This window comes from Panicum virgatum, chromosome 1K, assembly GCF_016808335.1.
Source record: "Panicum virgatum strain AP13 chromosome 1K, P.virgatum_v5, whole genome shotgun sequence".
Taxonomy (NCBI): domain Eukaryota; kingdom Viridiplantae; phylum Streptophyta; class Magnoliopsida; order Poales; family Poaceae; genus Panicum; species Panicum virgatum.
In genome coordinates this window covers 11424686-11445474 of record NC_053136.1, presented here as the reverse complement: position 1 = coordinate 11445474, position 20789 = coordinate 11424686, and the positions used below count along the sequence as shown (strand labels likewise).

The 20789-nt window shown below is 42.9% G+C and overlaps 2 protein-coding genes across 7 annotated transcripts; one reads left to right on the top strand and one right to left on the bottom strand.

The window, feature by feature from the left end:
• Positions 1-983: 983 nt before the first annotated feature.
• On the bottom strand, positions 984-9937 carry LOC120694820 (nuclear poly(A) polymerase 4-like). Of its 6 annotated transcripts, none has more exons than XR_005683665.1 (12): positions 9346-9937; positions 9161-9238; positions 5474-5581; positions 4383-4445; positions 4143-4304; positions 3515-3628; positions 3367-3429; positions 2901-3230; positions 2657-2821; positions 1662-2549; positions 1494-1547; positions 984-1399 (listed from the first exon to the last, which is right to left on the bottom strand). XR_005683665.1 is itself a non-coding variant. In XM_039978130.1 (11 exons), exons 1-10 carry the CDS (start codon positions 9475-9477, stop codon positions 1677-1679), a joined length of 2088 nt encoding a protein of 695 aa, XP_039834064.1. In that variant the 5' UTR covers positions 9478-9937; the 3' UTR covers positions 996-1547; positions 1662-1676. The 6 variants fall into 6 exon arrangements, 3 of the variants coding, with proteins under 3 accessions (XP_039834052.1, XP_039834064.1, XP_039834072.1); XR_005683670.1 differs by having other exon boundaries at positions 1494-1538; XR_005683663.1 differs by having other exon boundaries at positions 996-1399; positions 1494-2549; positions 9346-9932.
• An 884-nt stretch (positions 9938-10821) lies between these two features.
• LOC120694812 (early nodulin-93-like) lies at positions 10822-14007 on the top strand. Its single transcript, XM_039978105.1, has 4 exons — positions 10822-11119; positions 11712-11773; positions 12067-12142; positions 13656-14007. Exons 1-4 carry the CDS (start codon positions 11059-11061, stop codon positions 13739-13741), a joined length of 285 nt encoding a protein of 94 aa, XP_039834039.1. The 5' UTR covers positions 10822-11058; the 3' UTR covers positions 13742-14007.
• The last annotated feature ends 6782 nt before the right edge of the window (positions 14008-20789 follow it).

Genomic DNA, 20789 nt, shown 5'->3' with positions numbered 1-20789 from the left:
TTCCTCCGTTTTTTTCAAATGTAAGCATGTATGTAAGGTCTTTTAGCTATGTCTCAAGTTGAAATTTTCAAATTTGATCAAGATTATTAAAAGAATCTACAACATCAAATTCATATGTCATGACAGTGCATTTATTTTGTCTGCAAATGCTATTGTCTTTTCTATAACTCAATTATAATTAGAAAAGTTTGGCTTAAGTCAAAATTAAAAAAAAACACTTACATTTTAGAATGGATGAAGTGGAGATAACTTATCTTAAACCGGCCGGCTTGCAATACAGAACAAGTATTCGATGCATTATTACCACATTGCACCAAAGCAAGGTGTCTCAGCAAAGGAGACATATCTGGTGCAATCACGGAACTGGTGAAATCACCGTGCAATCCGACTAAGAAGGTCTTCAAAAAATTCTGAAAAAATCCGACTAAAAAGGTCTTCAAAAAATTCTGAAAAAAATCATGAATGTACATCTCGGTCTACCCCATCTACATATAAATTTCCACGATCAAATTCATTTTACACTTGCAGTTACAAAAAAGACAAATTTTCTGACAATCAGTAACATTCAAATGCAGCCCAAATTTGTCTTTTTTGTAACTGCTAGAGTAAGATGAATTTGACCATGAAATTTTATATGTAGATGGGGTAGACTGAGATGTACATTCATGATTTTTTTCAGAATTTTTTGAAGACCTTTTTAGTCGGATTGCACGGTGATTTCACCAGTTCCGTGATTGCACCAAATATCTCCCTCAGGGAATATCAGGAGCAGATTGACGCGCTGCATATGGAAACCACGGCACAAAGATACTGACACATGCTTCGTCGTCGTCAAGTGGTTCGTGCTTGCTCATAAAGATCTTCGTCAATCCTCTTGATCTATAAGCTGATTCCAACCGACCAACCCATGAATACAACACGGTGACATTGTAGTGGAGATGATGAACAAGTAGAGAAGAAACACCACATATTTGCTAGCGACGGAGTATGCCAAAAGGCCCAAAACTTCATGCATTTCATTGAATTTTTTATAGGTACTTGGCGTACATGGCTAAATAACCACATGATTTGTGCATAAACAACTGGAGTACCTATAGACTATTAACGTCTCCGAGTACGGTTCGAGTGTGAGACCCCATTTTACTTGAATGGTTCCTTGTTTAGTGTGATGCACACGCATGTCCATGGTTCTCAGATGTGGTGTCTCATCTTTCATCATTCTCATAACTTGCATCACTTTTCCCAGTTATAGCTGCTGTAAGATTTACACCAGCTTCTTCAGCGAGCAAAAGCAATCTTCAACCAAACTTACCGACCACAGGCGTCAAACTCAACTTCCATCCAGCAGCCAGCAGTCATTGGTCCCTTCTTGTAGTGTTGACAGCAAATGAGTGAAGTCCTGTCATCAAGAAACAGGAACAGAAAAGGCACGGCATAAACATAATAGAGCATTCTTTATGCTTAAGGCAGAAGAGTTAGTATCCTATACATGCCTCGGTTACGCTTTCTGGCCTCTTGAGCTCTATAAAATTTCTGACCTGCATCACCTTTCAAAACCACTTGAATCACATGTTTCGTCGACTTTGCAGATCAGAACAGTTAAAAAATGAAAAAGAAAAGAGAGAATTTAATTAGATAGGATGAAATATAGAAAGTAAAACCTCTGAAACGCCGATTCAAATCACTTCATCTCCACTCAAGTGCATGTTCTCAGAAAGAACTTCCCTCTCTAGAAACTCAGCACAATTGCTGCTCGCCAAGCTTCTGATTCCCTCAACCTTTGTCCCATTCTTCTGAGCCACGCATTCTGAAGTTGTGTGCACATCCATCGTCTGAACTGTGTCAACTTCAACATCACATGTCAGGTTAACAAGCTTACTAGATTCATCAGCCAAAACAACCGCTTCCACTGCTGCACAGCTTGTGCCTGATGCTGAGGTATCCTCAGATCCATGTGGTGAACTAGTTAATGCAGTTGGTTCAAAAGTTACATCATCATGTGACGGAGAAGTCAGAGCCCCGCTGCAAAGTGCACTGGAAACTAATTTCACTGGACTGTCACATAGGACCTGACTGACACTATTTCCATGATGAGGTGGGGTTTCATCACCAGGTGGGCTTACTGAAGCCCTTTTAACAGATTTGCGAAGTTCCGCAAGGCCATCTCCATCAGAATCATACTTTCTCTTAAGTTGACCCACCAGATCTGGACTCAGTGTGCCATCTCCATCAGACTGCTCCTGTTGGTTTGCATGCATCCTAGGAGAGGGTTTCTTGTATCCTTGCTGAAATACATAAGATGGGACCTGCTCCCTACGGACATGGGTGACAGCCAGATCCATCCCAGGCTTCCACAATGAATACATGCCAATTTCACGCATAAATTCATCTACTGTCCCACGGATGTCAAATTGTTGACCACGTTTTTTCAACCCCTCTTTCCTTGATAAGCCCATGTAGAATGCACAATGTGCGCATTCTATTGCGGGATCTGAATACTCACATGGGTAAGGATGGCACTGCAGAATTCCTTTAGTATCCCGCTCAATCTGCATTGAAGAACAAACACCATAAGGAACTTATTCTTTGCAGTAAATATCTAAATAACCAAGCAGTTAAAAATATGGGACTCAGAAATAAGAAACTCAAAATGCACCTTTAAAGTAAGTTGTCTCAAACGAGACTCAACCCATCCCTTCCAAAGCCGAAGATCATCATCATCATCCGCAACTATGTCAACCACTAGAAACTTTCTATATGCCTCAAAGAAATGGAAAGGCTCAAATAAAGCACTCCAATTGGCCTTATTAAGGTCAATTTCCTGCATGAAATATAGGAAGTAAGACCATACCATGAACATTATCTCTCATGCAAATTTTTAGGTACAACATAATGCTTACCTGACAAATTTTGTTGCCAAACTGAAATTGCTCCATTATAACCCTCAGTGTGCTGGTTGAAACATTGTAGCTAGAGTTCATGCATGGATAGGCTGGAGTGATGATGGGCATTAGATGGTTTCTATCACGAGGATTTTTGCGTGGATCCCATATAGAAAAACCAAGATCATCATTCTCAATCGCACATAGCATTACTGGATTTGGCCATTGCCACTGGGTAAAAACTCTGAAGAATCTAGAAACCAGCATACTTGGCACGGCATTAGGATAGAGTTGGCAGACACGAGCAACCAGCAGAGCCCAGTTGACACCTCCAAGGAAACCAGTAATCTGACAAGGAAAATATTTTAAATACTTTAACATCAAAACAATTTGTTTGCATGGACGATTCCCTTTTAAATAGTGGTGGTTTGGGTCCAACTGCAAAAGAAACTTTGCAAATAATTGGTGATAAACTCAGGCTTACATTAGAATAAACACCCCTTCTCTTTGCCCAGTACTTCAAGCATCTGAGTGTTGTCCGGAAGTTCTGCAAAGCATAAACTTTGGAATACTGACACAGCGGGACCATATCCTACAGGAATAAAAGTGGGAGGGAGGATGGTTCATATAACCTCAGCATTTGGAACAAGCCGAAGAATCTGATCTGCCACTCTGCACCCATTAAGACTTCGAACAGTTGCTTCATCAACATCACAAAGCACAGATCCTTGAGAAATATCAAAATCCTGCAGCAGCACAACAAGAATACATCTATTTAACAACATCAAGCACGCGTGTATGTGTTTGACAGAGAGAACCCCCGCTAACTTTTATCAAAATCTCCAGTATTTACAAACACGGCTATGAAGACTTTGGAAAGGCCAAACATACAGTTAAAGGTATATATTTTGTCTTTCCCATCATCTTAAAAGGTTAACGGTTAACCAAATGAATTACATCAAGGTTGAGAAAAACATTGTGAATACTATTCAAGGGTGCATTTTCATATCAACAAACAAAACATGCTGAACAATTCGGTAATATATATTTTAAGAAAACAGTTTTTTTTTAAAAAAAGGCCAAAAATCTATCACAATTTCAACTCTTGAAAAGCATTAGTTTATAGAAGATAACCTAAGCTGCTAAAACACTATTTCATGCAGAAGGTATACTTCATATGCAGGAATTTATTTAGAAGTGTGAAAGTCTGAAAGAACAAGGACACATTAATACACAGAAACATTCAACGAATTGACTTACTGCTGGTATTACTGAAAGAGAGAGGCTAGCATAGAGAAGGTCAATTGATATCCCACGAAACTTAAATTTCAAAACAGGTACATGAGCTTCAGGTACAGGTTGCAACTCAGTCACTTCTTCCTTTTCTGCTAATATCCCATGCAGTGTGACAAAGAAATCCTCCTGCAGAAGATTATTATTGTTAGCATGCATTGTAAATCGTTATGGAATCTAAACGATAAATAGCACAGGCGAATTCACCTCTCGGTTCACATATGAAGGTCCAACACAAAGGGTATCAATATCAGCTCCAGGTCCATGAACCTAACAAAGTTATAAGAAAATCTACCTTATAAAATGTTTCATACAGGTGATCATACTGTATCAGCACCTCTCAAAATCAAGTAAAGGGGGACAGAAAACCTAGGGAAGGATGTTTTTGTCACCTTACATAAAATTTCTACCAAGTTAATTTGCATGATGCAGCAGCAAACTGGTTACGCAATAGCTATCAATAAACCTTTACATTCTAGAACCCCTTATTCCAGCAATTTACTGCTAACAAACAGAAATGGAATGTGTCTAACTTTTGCAGTATCCCAGTAACAATTATGTGATTGGGGCTCTTTATCAGAGGTACACACAATAGATAACCACTCTCAGCAAATCTGGGGGTATCATTGCTCTTAACACATATAAATATTATTCATTGAAGAAAGAAAAATTCAACCCCCATAGGCAGTACTGATCTTGTCCACATTCTACAAAACAAGAAGTGCAATCTGTCATGTTTCCTAGTATCAAGATAACAACTAGCAAGAGGTCAACCATAAATCAGCACCATATGTTCCAGTACAAAATTACAATCCTCTGTAACATTCCTTTATTTGCCTTCTTCCTATCATTCTCGATGTTCCTTCGAGTGTTGCTACTTGCTAGTAACAGGTTATATTCCTTCTGATCAACTCTTTATCTGAACAGCAATTCACAGTAATTGTTTAATGCCATTATGTCAACTTAATGAAAAGTGGAGTATCGAACTTGAAAGCACCTACTAGTTCTTAAGTTTCAACCCCTTCTGCTTATGCAAAACATAAAACAAAGTCTGAATGTTGAAGGACCATTAGAAAAGGTTTAGGCAACAAAATGGTATCTAATATAGAATAAAAGGAGAAGGGGAGAAGCAAAAATACATGTATGGAAAGTAAAAAGGTAGCAATATAGGCAACATTCAGTCATTGGAACTTGAATTCCATTTAATAAGACTATTTAGATGTAAGGAGTTTTACTTTTTCGATAATGGAATGGCAGTAATATTTGTTGCAGATAAAAGAACTAAAAGAGGCAGATACCCCCAATCTGTAAGACCCAAAAGTGAAAAGGACTGCATTTGCTCGTTCAACCAATTGCTCAGCATATCCTTTCTTACGAGTCAAGTGCTTCACCCATTCCTTGACTATCTGTAAATTCAATAGAAAGCATATGCACAGGTTAATGTATTGTTCAACACTTCATGCAAAGATAGATTAATAAGAAAAAAAATGGCAGCGAAACAAGTTATAGTATTTCTACAAAGTAGAAGTAGAAAAGAAACTATGCTTGTCGACATTCTAATGTGCAGTTAGTGAAATAAAATAGTCCATACCAAAGTATATAAGTGCTGAAGAAAATACTAGCAATGGACATAATCATGCTGAAAACGCGAAGTTCTTGAAAACGGTATTCGCTATCAACAAGTCGTAGGCCAACGCGAAGTTCAACACATCAAGAGGGGGAGGATGTGTTGAACTTCGCGTTGGCCTACGACTTGTTGATAGCGAATACCGTTTTCAAGAAGAGGGAATCCCATCTTGTGACGTTTCGTAGTGGACAATGCTCGAGCCAGATCGACTTTATCCTTGCTAGGAGGGAGGATAGACGTGATTGCTTAGATTGTAAGGTGATACTAGGAGAGTGGGTTGTCCCTCAACACAAGCTTGTGGTGGCGGACTTTCGCCTTCGGGTACGTGTCCACCGGGACAAACGTGCCAAGATTGCGAGAATAAAGTGGTGGAAGCTTAGAAGGGAAGCGGCACAAGCGTTTAAAGAGAGGATGCTAGGTGAGGGGCCTTGGGAAGAAGGAGAAGATGCAGATGATATGTGGCTAAAGATGACAACATGTGTTCGGAAGGTGGCCTCAGAGGTGTTTGGCGTGAGTAGGGAAGGCAAACAAGAGGGGAAAGATACCTGGTAGTGGAATGACGAGGTGCAAAGGGCTATTAAGGAGAAGGAGTGTTTCAAACGCTTCCACCTTGACAAGAGTGCAGCCAACATCGAGGGCTATAAATTAGCGAAGAGGGTTGCAAAACGAGCTGTGAGTGTAGTAAAGGGTAAGGTGTATGATAACCTGTATCAGTGGCTAGGCACGAAAGAAGAGGAGAAGGACATTTATAGGATGGCTAGGATCCGCGAGCGGAAGACAAGGGGCATCAAACAAATCAAATGCATCAAGGATGGGACAGATCGACTGCTAGTGAAGGATGAGGAGATCAGAGATAGATGGAGAGAGTGCTTCGACAAGTTGTTTAATGGGGACAGTAAGGGCCCTACCCTTGAGTTAGATGACTCTTTTGACGATACCAACAGACGCTTTGTGAGGAGAATTCAGGAGGTAGAGATCGCGGAGGCTTTGAAAAGGATGAAGGGAGGTAAAGCGATGGATCCTGATGGTATCCCTATTGAGGTGTGGAGATGCCAGGTGACAGAGCAATAGTATGGTTGACTAAGCTTTTTAACCTCATTTTTCGGTCAAACAAGATGCCGGAAGAATGGAGGAGAAATATATTAGTACCTATCTTCAAAAACAAAGGCGATGTTCAAAGTTGTACTAACTACCGTGGGATTAAGCTGATGAGCCATACGATGAAGCTCTGGGAGAGGGTTATCGAGCATCGCCTAAGAAGAGTGACAAGTGTGACCCAAAACCAGTTTGGGTTCATGCCTGGAAGGTCAACCATGGAGGCGATTTTCTTAATACGACAATTGATGGAGAGATATAGGGAGCAGAAGAATGACTTGCACATGATCTTTATTGACCTCGAGAAGGCGTATGACAAAGTACCGAGAAATGTCATGTGGTGGGCCTTGGAGAAGCACAAAGTCCCAACTAAGTACATTACCATCATTAAGAATATGTACAAGGATGCGACGACGTTTATCCGGACATGTGATGGCGACACCACCACGGTTCAAAAAGGCGGAAGTAGGCGGGCGCCTAGGCGCGACTAGGCTCTAGGCGAGGGGTTCCCGCCTAGCCTATGGGGGTAGGCGGACCCCTAGGCGGCGCCGGCGAGGGAGGAGGCAGAGCAGAGAGCGCCGCCGGCGGTGGCGGCGGAGGAGGAGGCAGGGACGAGCACCGGCGGTGGAGGAGAAAGCAGGGGACGGGCGGCGGCGGCGGCGGCGGCGGAGGCAGGGGCAGGCGCGGAGGAGGAGGAAGGGCGGAAGCGAGGCAGGGGCGGCGGCTTCGGGAAGGAGAGGAGAGGCAGCCAGCAGGGGCGTCGGGAAGGGGAACAGAGGAGAGGAGGGAGGAGATAAGGTGGTTGTTGGGCTGTTGGGCCGCTTTGATGGGCCTATTTTTCAACTCAAGGCTTAGTGGGCCTCTATTTTTTTAGAGGTATATGATGTATATGATAAGGTATACGTGTGCATATGGCACCGCCTAGCAAATCGCCTTGAAACGCCTAAACCAGCTTAATCCCGCTTAGGCTCTAGGCGGTGGGTCACCGCCTAGATACCGCCTAGCGCTTTTTTGAACATTGGACACCACTGACTTTCCTATTATCGTAGACCTACACCAGGGGTCAGCTTTGAGTCCTTATTTATTTACTTTAGTGCTGGATGAGGTCACAAGGGATATACAAGGTGAGATCTCTTGGTGTATGCTCTTTGCTTATGATGTGGTGCTAGTTGACGAGAGTAGGGCAGGGGTTAATAGGAAGTTAGAGCTGTAGAGACGCACGTTAGAGTCGAAAGAGTTTAGACTTAGTAGGACCAAGACCGAGTACATGATGTGTGATTTCAGTGCGACTAGTCATGAAGACCGAGTACATGAAGACGCATGTGTGATTTCAACAGCTGGCTGGTTGAAATGGCGTCAAACTTCTGGCATCCTTTGTGACAAAAGGGTGCCACAAAAGCTAAAAGACAAGTTATATAGGACAGCAATTCGCCCGGCGATATTGTACGTTGCTGAATGTTGGCCTACAAAAAGGCGACATGTCCAGCAACTGAGTGTAGCAGATATGCAGATGTTGCGGTGGTTTTGCGGGCACACAAGGAGGGACAGAGTCCGTAACGAAGCTATTCGGGATAGGGTCGGAGTGGCACCAATTGAAGAGAAACATACCCAACATCGGCTGAGATGGTTTGGACATGTCCAACGGAGGCCTCCTAAGGCGCCGGTGCGTAGTGGGGTTCTTGAGCGGGTCGATAATGTAAAGAGAGGTAGAGGTAGACCTAAACTGACTTGGGATGAGTCGGTTAAAAGAGACCTTAAGGATTGGAATATCTCTAAAGAGATAACTTTGGATAGGAGCGCTTGGAGATTAGCTATCAATGTGCCTGAACCATGACATTTATTTCTTTTGGGTTTCATCCCTAGCCTACCCCAACTTGCTTGGGAAAAAAAGACTATTTTGTTGTTGTTGTTGTGGACATAATCATGCTGAAGTGAAATGCTCCATACCAAAGTATACAAGTGCTGAAGAAATTACAAGTAACGGACATAATCACGTTGGTTACCGATTAGGCAATTCTTTCCTTTCCAGAAAGGTTGAAACAACAAGGAATTCCAAACAACAACCATACAAGTACATTTGTGCAAGCGGTAAAACGAAAAAAGGCCGTACACATCATACAAAGCTCAAGTAGAGAGTGCATATTGCATATTCCCTGTAAGTTCACCTCTCAGCTTCAATTATGTCTGAGATTCAGCTTGTCAGTTCCTTTATGGTAAACAAGCAGCAAGCAAATAGTGGGCAAAACAGGAAGCAAAGAATCACCTGACCAATCTCGGACAGCACCTCTTCCCTCTTCGCAGACTCCTCCTTTCCTTCGTAAAGTCCTGCTTCAACCAAGAACTGAAACCAAGTTTTTCGGAAAAGCAAAAGGGAACATCATCACAAATTCACAATGCAGTTCACGCATGCCGACTGGACGAGAATCATAAGCAGCAACGAAGGATAACCTTCTCCAGCTCGGCCGTCCTCTGGAGATCCGCCATCGTCGGCCCGGCAAGAGACAACGGCGGGTCGGTGCCCGCGTACCGCTTCGGTGACGACCGCGGCGCCGCCCTGCCCACGCCGACAGATCCCGCCATCAACGCAACGCAGCCCAGCCAAGCACCTACTGCCTCCGCGCGCCGCCTGACCCCAGCAAGCTACTCCGTACCCTCCCCGGCGCGCCCGCAAAATCGAGCCCGCCCTCTCACGTCTCACGCAGCCAATCCGTGCCCCCCGGATTCAAATCAACCGGTCGGCCTTCGGAACCACGCGACGCTGACCCGAATTTGCGCCTCCTGGCGGGAGACTAGGCCTGCCAAACTCCGCCCCGCAAAGTTGCCCGCGGCGCACACGAGGCGGGATCCCTCCCAGCAGAAATGTTGGAGGCGGCGGCGGCGGAGGAGGAGGAGTGGATCGAGGAGAGAAGGATTCGTGCGAAGAGTTGGCGTGTTTGCGGCGGAGGGGGGAGGAGGGCCAGCGCTTGACTCCGTGGGCGAAGCCGTATGGGAGTGGGAAGCTTCGCCGGCGAGGGACTGGGCCGGCTGACTGGTAGGCCATACCACTACTACGAATTGTTTGCCGTATATGGGAATTTTTGGACAAATGATAGATTAGTGAGATAATGCTAGTCCAGTGAGATATTCACCGTTTGTATTGGGTTTATAAGGTTGACTATGTAAGAACAGAAAATGATAGATTAGTGATTGTAAAAATATTATTCATCTTGGCCAATACAAAAAAAAAACTTATTTCGATATGAAAATGTCAAAAACTCTGTGAGACTCAGTAGTAATTTCACAAGCAAAAGGTTATATCAATATGTCCGTTTTGAAGATAATGCTAGTCCAGTAACAGTTGTTCATAAGGAAAATTAAATACTAAATATACTTTTTGAGATATTAATTGGGAGAGGAGTATAGCATTGCCTTTTTAGCCTATTTATCTATGGCTACAATGTATTGTCTTATATACAAGGATAAACCTTGTTAGACAATTCACTCTGTTCGCTGGCTGTGGTTGATGGCTGGTGCTGATTTGTTGTGAAAGAAAAGTATTGTTGGCTGGCTGGTGGTTGGTGCTGATTTGGTATAAGAGAAAAATATTGTTGGCTGGTTGCAGCAAACAAAGTGAATATTCACAATCCTATTTTTTTTTCACCCTCTTCATTAGCTTGAGGTCTCAAATCTTGCTCGTCCAAGTTCAGATATTACAATTTTAGCGAAACCTTAGAAAATCTTCCTAGTATTAGAATGTTATTAGCAGCGTTTTAAATTGCGCTTAATGGCAAATCCCCTGGAATCGCACAAGTCCGGGGAAAGGTCTTTTTGCCACTACGATATGAACAGACGCAATTACCTACAATAACTTGGGTTTCTTTTTTTTTTTTAAAAGAGGTTTTAAAAAAATGGCTCGAGAACTTGGCTAAGCGGCCAACGGTGGGCCATGGCGGCTAGCGCGCTGTATTCCTCACATGCCGTCGTGCTAGTTCGTCAGTCCATTCCGTGCCCAACCAACGCCAAGCACGAGCCGGAACCAGGAAGAAACAATTTGTTCTTCGCTGGCTCGCTCGCCATTCTTATTTCTGCTCATTCTCCGCCCAGCGCCCCGGCTCCCAGCAGCGAAGGGAGCTAGGACTAGAAGTCTAGAACAAGTAGAGACGTAGAGTACAGGGAGAAGCCATGGCCGGCAGGAGCTTCTTGATCCGGTCTCCCAAGGAGGAGTCCGACGCCGCCGTCAAAGGTAGCTCCGTTCCCGTTTCCGATCCCGTGCCATCCGATTCTCGATCCATCCCAATTCGACTTCAATTCTTAGGTCCAGCTAAAACAAATAGGTGGATTTGTTGCGCCTGCGCAAGGGCGCTCGCACTGAGGGCCGTGCAAATCTAGGTGTCCCAGGGTGGGCGGGTGGTTGGGGCCAGGCTCTTGGGCTCTGAGGGATCGTTGCGGAGCCAAAGATGGGTTTTTGGTTCGGTTTCGATCCCCATTCTCCCCCGTTCTCTTCCCCTTTGTCTTGACGGCCTTAAGTCAGCGGGTATCTAGAGATGGCTTCGATTATTGTTACTACTACATTTGCACTCACATAGTCACATGACGTCTCTTGATCTGCAGTTCCTTGTGAATTAGTAATGTATTTAGTGTTCTCTTCCCTGGAGGCATTCTTTTCTGATGCTTAGCAGACCCTGTTGGTGAAGTTCCTAGGCAGTGGCACGTTGTTTTCTGAATGAATAAAGTGGCAGAGTGGGAGCTTCTATTGGCCTTACGGAATTATGAACGAGTTTCAGGTTGTGCATTCTTTTGCTGCAATGCTAATTTCTAGAGTGTTCCTGTTACAGAGGCTGTACTACTGGGAGCGAAGAATGCTGCAATAGCTGGTACTGTGGTAGCGGTTCCCACGGTGTGTAATTGCTTAACTATTTAATTTGCAGTCTGTAGTTTATGTGCACTTCCTCCCAAGACATTTAATGTCCATGCTTGAGAGAGGGTATATCATCATTTTTTAGCTTTGCTTTTTTAAGGAATAATTCCATCGACCTGTTATATCTCTTCTTATAATTTAGTAGGAAAAATGAAATTCAGCTGACTTGAAAAGATTAACTAGCTACCTTCAATAGATCCCATATGTTTAACTATGAAAGGATTTGGACTGTTATCTTGCATATACTTCTGATCTACATGTATCTGCTGCAGTTGGTCGGCTGCCGTGTCCTTCCTTGGGCTAAGGCTAATCTCAACTACACTGCACAAGCACTCATCATATCTGCAGGTACTGTTCTACTGAAAACTAGTTATTGAGCTTAATGTAGCTGTAAAACAGTGCGAGTACAAACAAATTGCCATGTAGCTGTAATGACTAATAGTTGCAACACGATATTGAATTTGTTTATATGGTAGCTTACATATATCTTAGCACATCCCAACAATTTGTTTGTACTCGCACTGTTTTACAATATAAAGTAACTACATGAAAATACTTAGGTAACCAAATCCAACATGGTGTGATGGTGCCTATTTGTTGGGATGTGCTGAAAGACACTTATTTTGAATCTTTATCCTATTTGTTCAGGCTTTCAAGTTCTCATGCTACTCAGTCATTAGATGCTTTCCTCCATTTAGGGTTTCCATTATAACAATATCTTATCCTCTCCTGTTTAGTGCATATATCAGATGTTCTCATACTTGGCCCATTGTTTAAAAAAACATTCCCAGAATTTGACTCTTAAAAGGATCCAATCCTCTATGATTCACAAGCCCTTTTTTTCCTGTTCAACTTCTGAGCGACATATCTTTCCAGTTCTCTGTTTATAATTGAAATTCAATCTATTGACTTACGTCAACTTTAAATGTTGTTTGCATGCGTGATGCATGAATAAAGTTTGACATTCTAGAATAGAAGAAAAGCATCCGGCATCCAGCTTACATTAATGGATGATTCTTCAATGCTCATATATTACTGCAGAAAAGTAGAAGTGTAGAACCACCTTCTTTTTATTCTGATGTTGTTAAGAGGAAACGTACAAACAGGACTTGTGGTAATGAATTACTGGCATGTTTCTGTGACTAGTAAGATAAATGAAATACCACTTTCTTTGTCAAGTGAGTAGCTTTAAATGTCTCATCTGACAGTAACATAGAAGACATAGAAGTAACATCACCAGTCTTGAGTCTTAATTAAGATGCAAAGCAGAATGTCGTGCAATAACATCAGCAAAATGAAATATGTTGGATTGTTGGTTCTGTCTGTCTGGAGATTATTGGTTTATTATAGGGCTTTATGTTAATGCCCTTAAAATATGCTGCGCAAGTGAAGTATTTGAAGAAGTACAGATTGCCAACTTATCACACCTTTTAATTTTTGTTTACTTTCGCCTAATTTTTAATGTACATACTTTGAATTGCTGCAACCGGAGCTTTATTTCTTTTTTCTTTTCTTGTTTTATTCCTTCCAAGTTCTTGTGAGTCTGGATGATCACAGCTGTCCCCATGAGGTTGATCTTGTTTTCAGAATGGACTTGAACAACATAAAGTGTGCTATACTGCTATTGTAGTTTAAATTAACAAGTTCACTAGTCTAAAGGTATAATTGGCTATTGGTTATCTGAAGCGTTTTTACAGTTTTACCATATTTTGATAAATGCTATTGGGAACACCACTAAAACTGATCAAGCAACATATAGAAACTTTGTTTTTGTTGCATTACCTTATACAAGCTAGATTTATAAATTAACATGCTTATTGGACAAAAGGCTATTCTGAAAGTTTACTGGTTTATTTGTCAGCCTGTATCGCTGGCTTCTTCATCACTGCCGATAAAACCATTCTACGGAACGCAAGACAAAACACCATCGGGAAGCTTGACAAGTAGATTTCGGTGCAGAACTATGGCTGTAATGGCTCACTGATTTTGGTGTTTCGCTACTCAAGCCAATTGTGCTGTAAAGACTTGCTTACCTGACGGACTCAACCGGTGCATGCAGTTTTCCCCTAATTTTATTTGGAATAAAATATGGGGCTAATGGGTATACGCCTTTGTAATGTGGAATACGAGACCTGCTTCTTTGTCACTTGTCAGGGGTTGTAAGACTGTTCAGTAAAATGCTATATGGTATTTGTTGCCTCCCAAGTTGGACATTTCTTCTGTTCTTTGACATTCCTCCTGCAAACTATCAGGAGGGCGTGCATGTCATTCGGTGACTGCTTCAGCAAGTTCTGGGCTGTTCGGTTGGCCTTAACTGGCTGGGCTGGAGCTGCTGATTAGCCAGCCAGCCATCGCCAGGCGCCAGCCCATTGTAGCCTGCTTCTTTTGCAGTAAATTGGCAGACTGCGGGCTACAGTGAGCCTTCTTTTGCAGCAATCAGGCCCGTTGCAGCCTGAGGATGGCTTAGAGAGGAGGATTGGCCGGGCCAATGCTAGGAGGAGCAGGTGTGTTGAGATTGCAGTGGCTCGGATGAGTTGAGGAAGAAGCTATGGGTGGAAGTAAGGCAGGGATATTTTTGTCTACTAAGAAATACCAGTGTCTGTACGTAGGACCAAGTGCACAAAAAAACATACAAAATGGCACATCTCATCGTTCCGAATAGACAAATGTTACTGGCATATCTCATAAGATGGATATTTGTAATGATACATATCCAATCTCAGCCGTCCAAGACTCGATGATATATACATAGTTCCTTAGCTTTGAATCTCTTCCGAAAAGAGTCAAAAGACTCGAGGCCACGCAAAAGCTAGATAGCAATAATGTCGATCTCAGCCGCACCACCGGCGCTGCTTCAAGCACTACCGAGAGTTCGTTCATTATTGCCGTGGAAGACATCAGTGAGCATCGTCTTGGACTGCAGGGAGTCTTTCAGGATCGACACGCGTGTTGAAACGTTCCACACAATCGATCATCGAGAAACTGATGAGAGGGAATAGATGAACGAACCTCGTCGTAGGCGATCTAGCTAGCTCTTCTCCTATTGGTGCTGCGCCCTAGCTAGCTCTTCTCCTATTGGTGCTGCGCCCGACGGCGGAGCCAACAGTTAATTGCAAATTGTGTACTGATAGCCGTTGTCACAGTTGTAAGTGCTCCCGCCGTCAGGGGGAGCACCCAAAATAATCTCCTTCCCAGATTTGGGACGTAACCATTGATGGTCAAGTAGTGTATTATTCCGAGACTACCACAGGTCGTGCCCCACCATCCAAAACGAAAGCAACTGCATGCATACAATAATGTATATATATTATATATTACTCTACAAATATATGGATATAAATATCATTACTGACAGCAAAAAAGAAAATAAGAAGGAAAAAAATTAGAGACCTATACGTACCCATTGCGCAGCTAGTATGAAAAGACACAATAACGGCCAATCCGTCGGTAGTGGGGCCATTGACCCAAAAGAAATGCTCAATGTTTGGAATACTATTTGTAGCACACATGCTGCGTCTTGCATCATCAACGCAATATACGACAATCTGCATGCGCGATGAAATAATTCGATAATAGACAGATAGTTAGTTATTTATTTTGCATTGTTCAAGAAATTAAAGAAAGTGCAGATTAAACTAATTTCATTTGTACGTACCTAAAAACTTCAAATTCGATTATATTGTGGGTGACAGAGACACCTATGGCAGCGGTAGCCATAATTAAACAAATGACGTTCGAACATAGGAGAAGCCCATTTGCCCGAAACGACATGGTATTCTGGTGGTGGTGGATTGTAGCTGATGCGCACCACCTTACCCAGTTCACGTACAACGAGGGCAGGACGCCAGCAAAGCAGATTAACGCCCTTTTACGGCAGTGTCAATTCTGTCGCACTGCTGTGTTTCACATGATACCGATTGGCGGAAGTCATATTGGACCATTAATAGGAGTCCTGCGGCACAAAAGGTCGCCGCACCTATGACCTGTGAAAACCAATCAGGTCAGGACTTCAAGATCTCAAAAATGAATTGAAAAAGGTATCACCATTACAAAGTCTGAGTGCTCACCGCATCCCCAATAAAGATAGACGCCCACCAATTGTTTGATACTGTAGAATTGGTGGTGATCATTGAATCAAGGTCCAAAAGGGCAAGCGATAATGACCATGCGGATTGAACAACCAGACGTATATTTATGCATTCGGTTTTATTTTAAAAACCGGGTATGACACCTGATATGTACTAGGGACTAGATAAGAAGGGGGCATATGCCCCCCTCCCTAGTTCTCTTCATTAGAACTTCGTTCGACGTGCGCACTGACGACACAATCGATCATCGAGAAACTGATGAGAGGGAACAGACGAACGAACCTCGTCGTAGGTGATCTAGCTAGCTCTTCTCCGACTGGTGCTGCGCCTGACGGCGGAGCCAACGGTTAATTGCAAATTGTGTACTGATAGCAGCTGTCACAATTGTAAGTGCTCTTGCCATCAGGGGGAGCACCCAAAATAATCTCCTTCCCAGATTGGCGACGTAACCATTGATGGTCAAGTAGTGTATTCCTCCGAGACTACCACAGGCTGTGCCCACCGTCCAAAATGAAAGCAACTGCATGCATACAATAATGTATATATATATATATATATATTATATTACTCTACAAATATATGAATAGAAATATCATTACTGACTGTAAAAAAATAAATAAGAAGGAAAAAAAATTAGAGACCATATACGTACCCATTGCGCAGCTAGTATGAAAAGACACAATAATGGCCAGTCCGCCGGTAGTGGGGCCGTTGACCCAAAAGAAATGCTCAATGTTTGGAACACTATTTGTAGCACACATGCTGCGACTTGCATCATCGACGCAATATACGACAATCTGCATGCGCGATGAATTAGTTATTTATTTTGCATTGTTCAAGAAATTAAAGAAAGTGCAGATTAAACTAATTTCATTTGTACGTACCTAAAAACTTCAAATTCGATTATATTGTGGGTGACAGAGACACCTATGGCAGCGGTAGCCATAATTAAACAAATGACGTTCGAACATAGGAGAAGCCCATTTGCCCGAAACGACATGGTATTCTGGTGGTGGTGGATTGTAGCTGATGCGCACCACCTTACCCAGTTCACGTACAACGAGGGCAGGACGCCAGCAAAGCAGATTAACGCCCTTTTACGGCAGTGTCAATTCTGTCGCACTGCTGTGTTTCACATGATACCGATTGGCGGAAGTCATATTGGACCATTAATAGGAGTCCTGCGGCACAAAAGGTCGCCGCACCTATGACCTGTGAAAACCAATCAGGTCAGGACTTCAAGATCTCAAAAATGAATTGAAAAAGGTATCACCATTACAAAGTCTGAGTGCTCACCGCATCCCCAATAAAGATAGACGCCCACCAATTGTTTGATACTGTAGAATTGGTGGTGATCGTTGAATCAAGGTCCAAAAGGGCAAGCGATAATGACCATGCGGATTGAACAACCAGACGTATATTTATGCATTCGGTTTTCTTTTAAAAACCGGGTATGACACCTGATATGTACTAGGGACTAGATAAGAAGGGGGCATATGCCCCCCTCCCTAGTTCTCTTCATTAGAACTTCGTTCGACGTGCGCACTGACGACACAATCGATCATCGAGAAACTGATGAGAGGGAACAGACGAACGAACCTCGTCGTAGGTGATCTAGCTAGCTCTTCTCCTACTGGTGTTGCGCCTGACGGCGGAGCCAACGGTTAATTGCAAATTGTGTACTGATAGCAGCTGTCACAATTGTAAGTGCTCCCGCCGTCAGGGGGAGCACCCAAAATAATCTCCTTCCTAGATTGGCGACATAACCATTTGTAAGGATCACCAGGGTGTCCGACCCTAGAGGGGGAGGGGTTGAATAGGGTCGCTAATCGCTTTTTAACCTAGGGCTCAATCTAATTGCATAAGATAAACCTAACACGTCCTACACATGCTAGGTATGACTAAGGTTTATCTATGCTACCCTCTACTTACCCAAAAAGACTTGCAACCTATAACCAATCCTAATCAAACTAACTAGGAAAGTAAAGGTAAGCAAGAACGAGTAAATGCGGAAAACGTAATGCGGTAAGTAAAGCGGTAAGGGAGAGAATATGCAAACTCCCGTGAAGACACCAAGACACACGATTTAACGTGGTTCGGTTAGGACACCAAAGTCCCTCCCTACGTCCACGGCCACTTGCTCACAAAGAACAAGTGTGATGCCGAGTCTCTTCGCTTGATCACCGTCTTGCCACGCCTCCAAGGCTCCCGACAAGCAAAGGCTAAGTGACGCCAAGTCACAAAGACGAGGTCACCGCCACCGTCTATCTCGAAGCGTCACCACGGCACCGTCTTCACTATCTTAGAGCTTTAACACCAAGTAGGGGCCTCCTTCCCCGCACAAAGTATCGTTGCCACTCCACACCAAGTCGGAGGGTCACACGACGAGTGCACAAGGTGCTTGCCGCAGCAAGGCTTTCTCTCAAGCTAGTTCTCTCAAGAACTAAGCCTAAACAAGCACTAAGCACTCTCACAAGTGTGCTTAAACCTATATGATGTACAATGAAGCTCTATGGTGGTTGGAGATGATCTTTAGCTCTTGTATACTTCCTTGAACTCCAGCACACTCAAATGACCCAGCCTTGGGGGTATATATAGACAGCACAAGTAAATATAGCCGTTGGAGAAAAAGCTGCCAGAAATGTGCTTAACGCCGGTTAATCCGACGTACCCCAAAAGCCATCATCGGTTCAACCGGTGTATGTAAACTGCCACTTGAAAAACTAGCCGTTAGCAATTAACCGGTGTATCGCCGGTTTAACCGATGCAATCAACCGGTGTATGTAAAATTAGCGTCGGTTTAACCGGTGATTGTAACTTCTTCACATTCCTCCAAAAACCACCTCTCTGGACAACTAAACCGATGCAATTGACCGATGCATCGTCGGTTCAACCGGTGTATGTAATTTCATCGGTCTTCATCTGCCAATGCACCGACGTATACATTTTCTTCAGCGTCGGTTAATCCGGTGTAAAACCCTAGCTCGCAGACCTTCTCTGTGATTGCACCGGTGAGTTCATTTTGCCCTACGTCGGTTTAACCGGTGATAGCAAAATGCCTCAATTCTTGTCCCTTGGACCGAAGAGCTTTCAGGGCGGAACCCCCGTAGGGGTGGCCCTTCGGGCCTTGCTACGCCTCTCTTCTCTTTGTCATCACTTGAACCTAAAAGCCTGAGAATAGTCATCTTAATAATCACATTAGTCCAAGTGTTGTGTGTGTCATCAATCGCCAAAACATTATATTGAAATATGGCATGAGAGGCCATTTTCGCTACACCATTGATGGTCAAGTAGTGTATTCCTCCGGGACTACCACAAGCTGTGCCCACCGTCCAAAATGAAAGCAACTGCATGCATACAATAATGTATATATATATTATATATTACTCTACAAATATATGAATAGAAATATCATTACTGACTGTAAAAAAGTAAATAAGAAGGAAAAAAATTAGAGACCATATACGTACCCATTGCGCAGCTAGTATGAAAAGACACAATAATGGCCAGTCCGCCGGTAGTGGGGCCGTTGACCCAAAAGAAATGCTCAATGTTTGGAACACTATTTGTAGCACACATGCTGTGACTTGCATCATCGACGCAATATACGACAATCTGCATGCGCGATGAATTAGTTATTTATTTTGCATTATTCAAGAAATTAAAGAAAGTGCAGATTAAACTAATTTCATTTGTACGTACCTAAAAACTTCAAATTCGATTATATTGTGGGTGACAGAGACACCTATGGCAGCGGTAGCCATAATTAAACAAATGACGTTCGAACATAGGAGAAGCCCATTTGCCCGAAACGACATGGTATTCTGGTGGTGGTGGATTGTAGCTGATGCGCACCACCTTACCTAGTTCACGTACAACGAGGGCAAGACGCCAGCAAAGCAGATTAACGCCCTTTTACGGCAGTGTCAATTCTGTCGCACTGCTGTGTTTCACATGATACCGATTGGCGGAAGTCATATTGGACCATTAATAGGAGTCCTGCGGCACAAAAGGTCGTCGCACCTATGACCTGTGAAAACCAATCAGGTCAGGACTTCAAGATCTCAAAAATGAATTGAAAAAGGTATCACCATTACAAAGTCTGAGTGCTCACCGCATCCCCAATAAAGATAGACGCCCACCAATTGTTTGATACTGTAGAATTGGTGGTGATCATTGAATCAAGGTCCAAAAGGGCAAGCGATAATGACCATGCGGATTGAACAACCAGACGTATAATTATGCATTTGGTTTTCTTTAAAAAACCAGGTATGACACCTAATATGTACTAGGGACTAGGTAAGTAGGGGGCATATGCCCCCCTCCCTAGTTCTCTTCATTAGAACTTCTAAACATCTAAAAAGTTAACTTGCAACATGTATCGAACTGATCTATCATGAAATAATCAATACGATGGCACATCTAGATTCCAATTTCCTTAGTTACTTCGATCAGCTAGATACTGCTACTTGCGATTATTATGTGCACTGATCATTTTTGGGTTGGTGGGGTTATTCCAAGATAGTACTCTTTATTCTTTGATTTTAATTCATTGGCTAACATTGATCTTTCTTGAGGGATGTTTGTCTAGCCTGGCCAGCTGATCTTGGGAGGTGATCAGTGAGGTCAATTTAAGACGATCTCAACCAGCACCAATAATATTGATTCGAGGGATCTCCCCAGCACCTATATATATTTTTCAATTAAAAATCAATATAGATCTTTTGTTCGGCATCCTAAGTAAAGAAAAGTTGGATTTTGCTTTGACATATGCATCTCACTTTTACATTATTTATTGGTCCCAAGAGGATCGAATAATTAGTAAATCATGTGGCTATATAAATCCCTTTTAACAAGTGATGCATGGCATTTGTAGATTAGTAGATATGACCATTGTAGCAAACACT

Bases quoted from the DNA above. Each gene is read 5' to 3' on its own strand.
- LOC120694820 (XM_039978118.1), bottom strand. From the start codon at position 9,477: ATGGCGGGATCTGTCGGCGTGGGCAGGGCGGCGCCGCGGTCGTCACCG. The intron at 5,582-9,160 runs GTGATTCTTTGC...TTGAATTTACAG, and splicing joins TGCTGTCCGAGATTGGTCAG to ATAGTCAAGGAATGGGTGAA. The intron at 4,446-5,473 runs GTATCTGCCTCT...TAACTTTGTTAG, and splicing joins TTGGGTCTTACAGATTGGGG to GTTCATGGACCTGGAGCTGA.
- LOC120694812 (XM_039978105.1), top strand. From the start codon at position 11,059: ATGGCCGGCAGGAGCTTCTTGATCCGGTCTCCCAAGGAGGAGTCCGAC. The intron at 11,774-12,066 runs GTGTGTAATTGC...TATCTGCTGCAG, and splicing joins CTGTGGTAGCGGTTCCCACG to TTGGTCGGCTGCCGTGTCCT. The intron at 12,143-13,655 runs GTACTGTTCTAC...TTTATTTGTCAG, and splicing joins AGCACTCATCATATCTGCAG to CCTGTATCGCTGGCTTCTTC.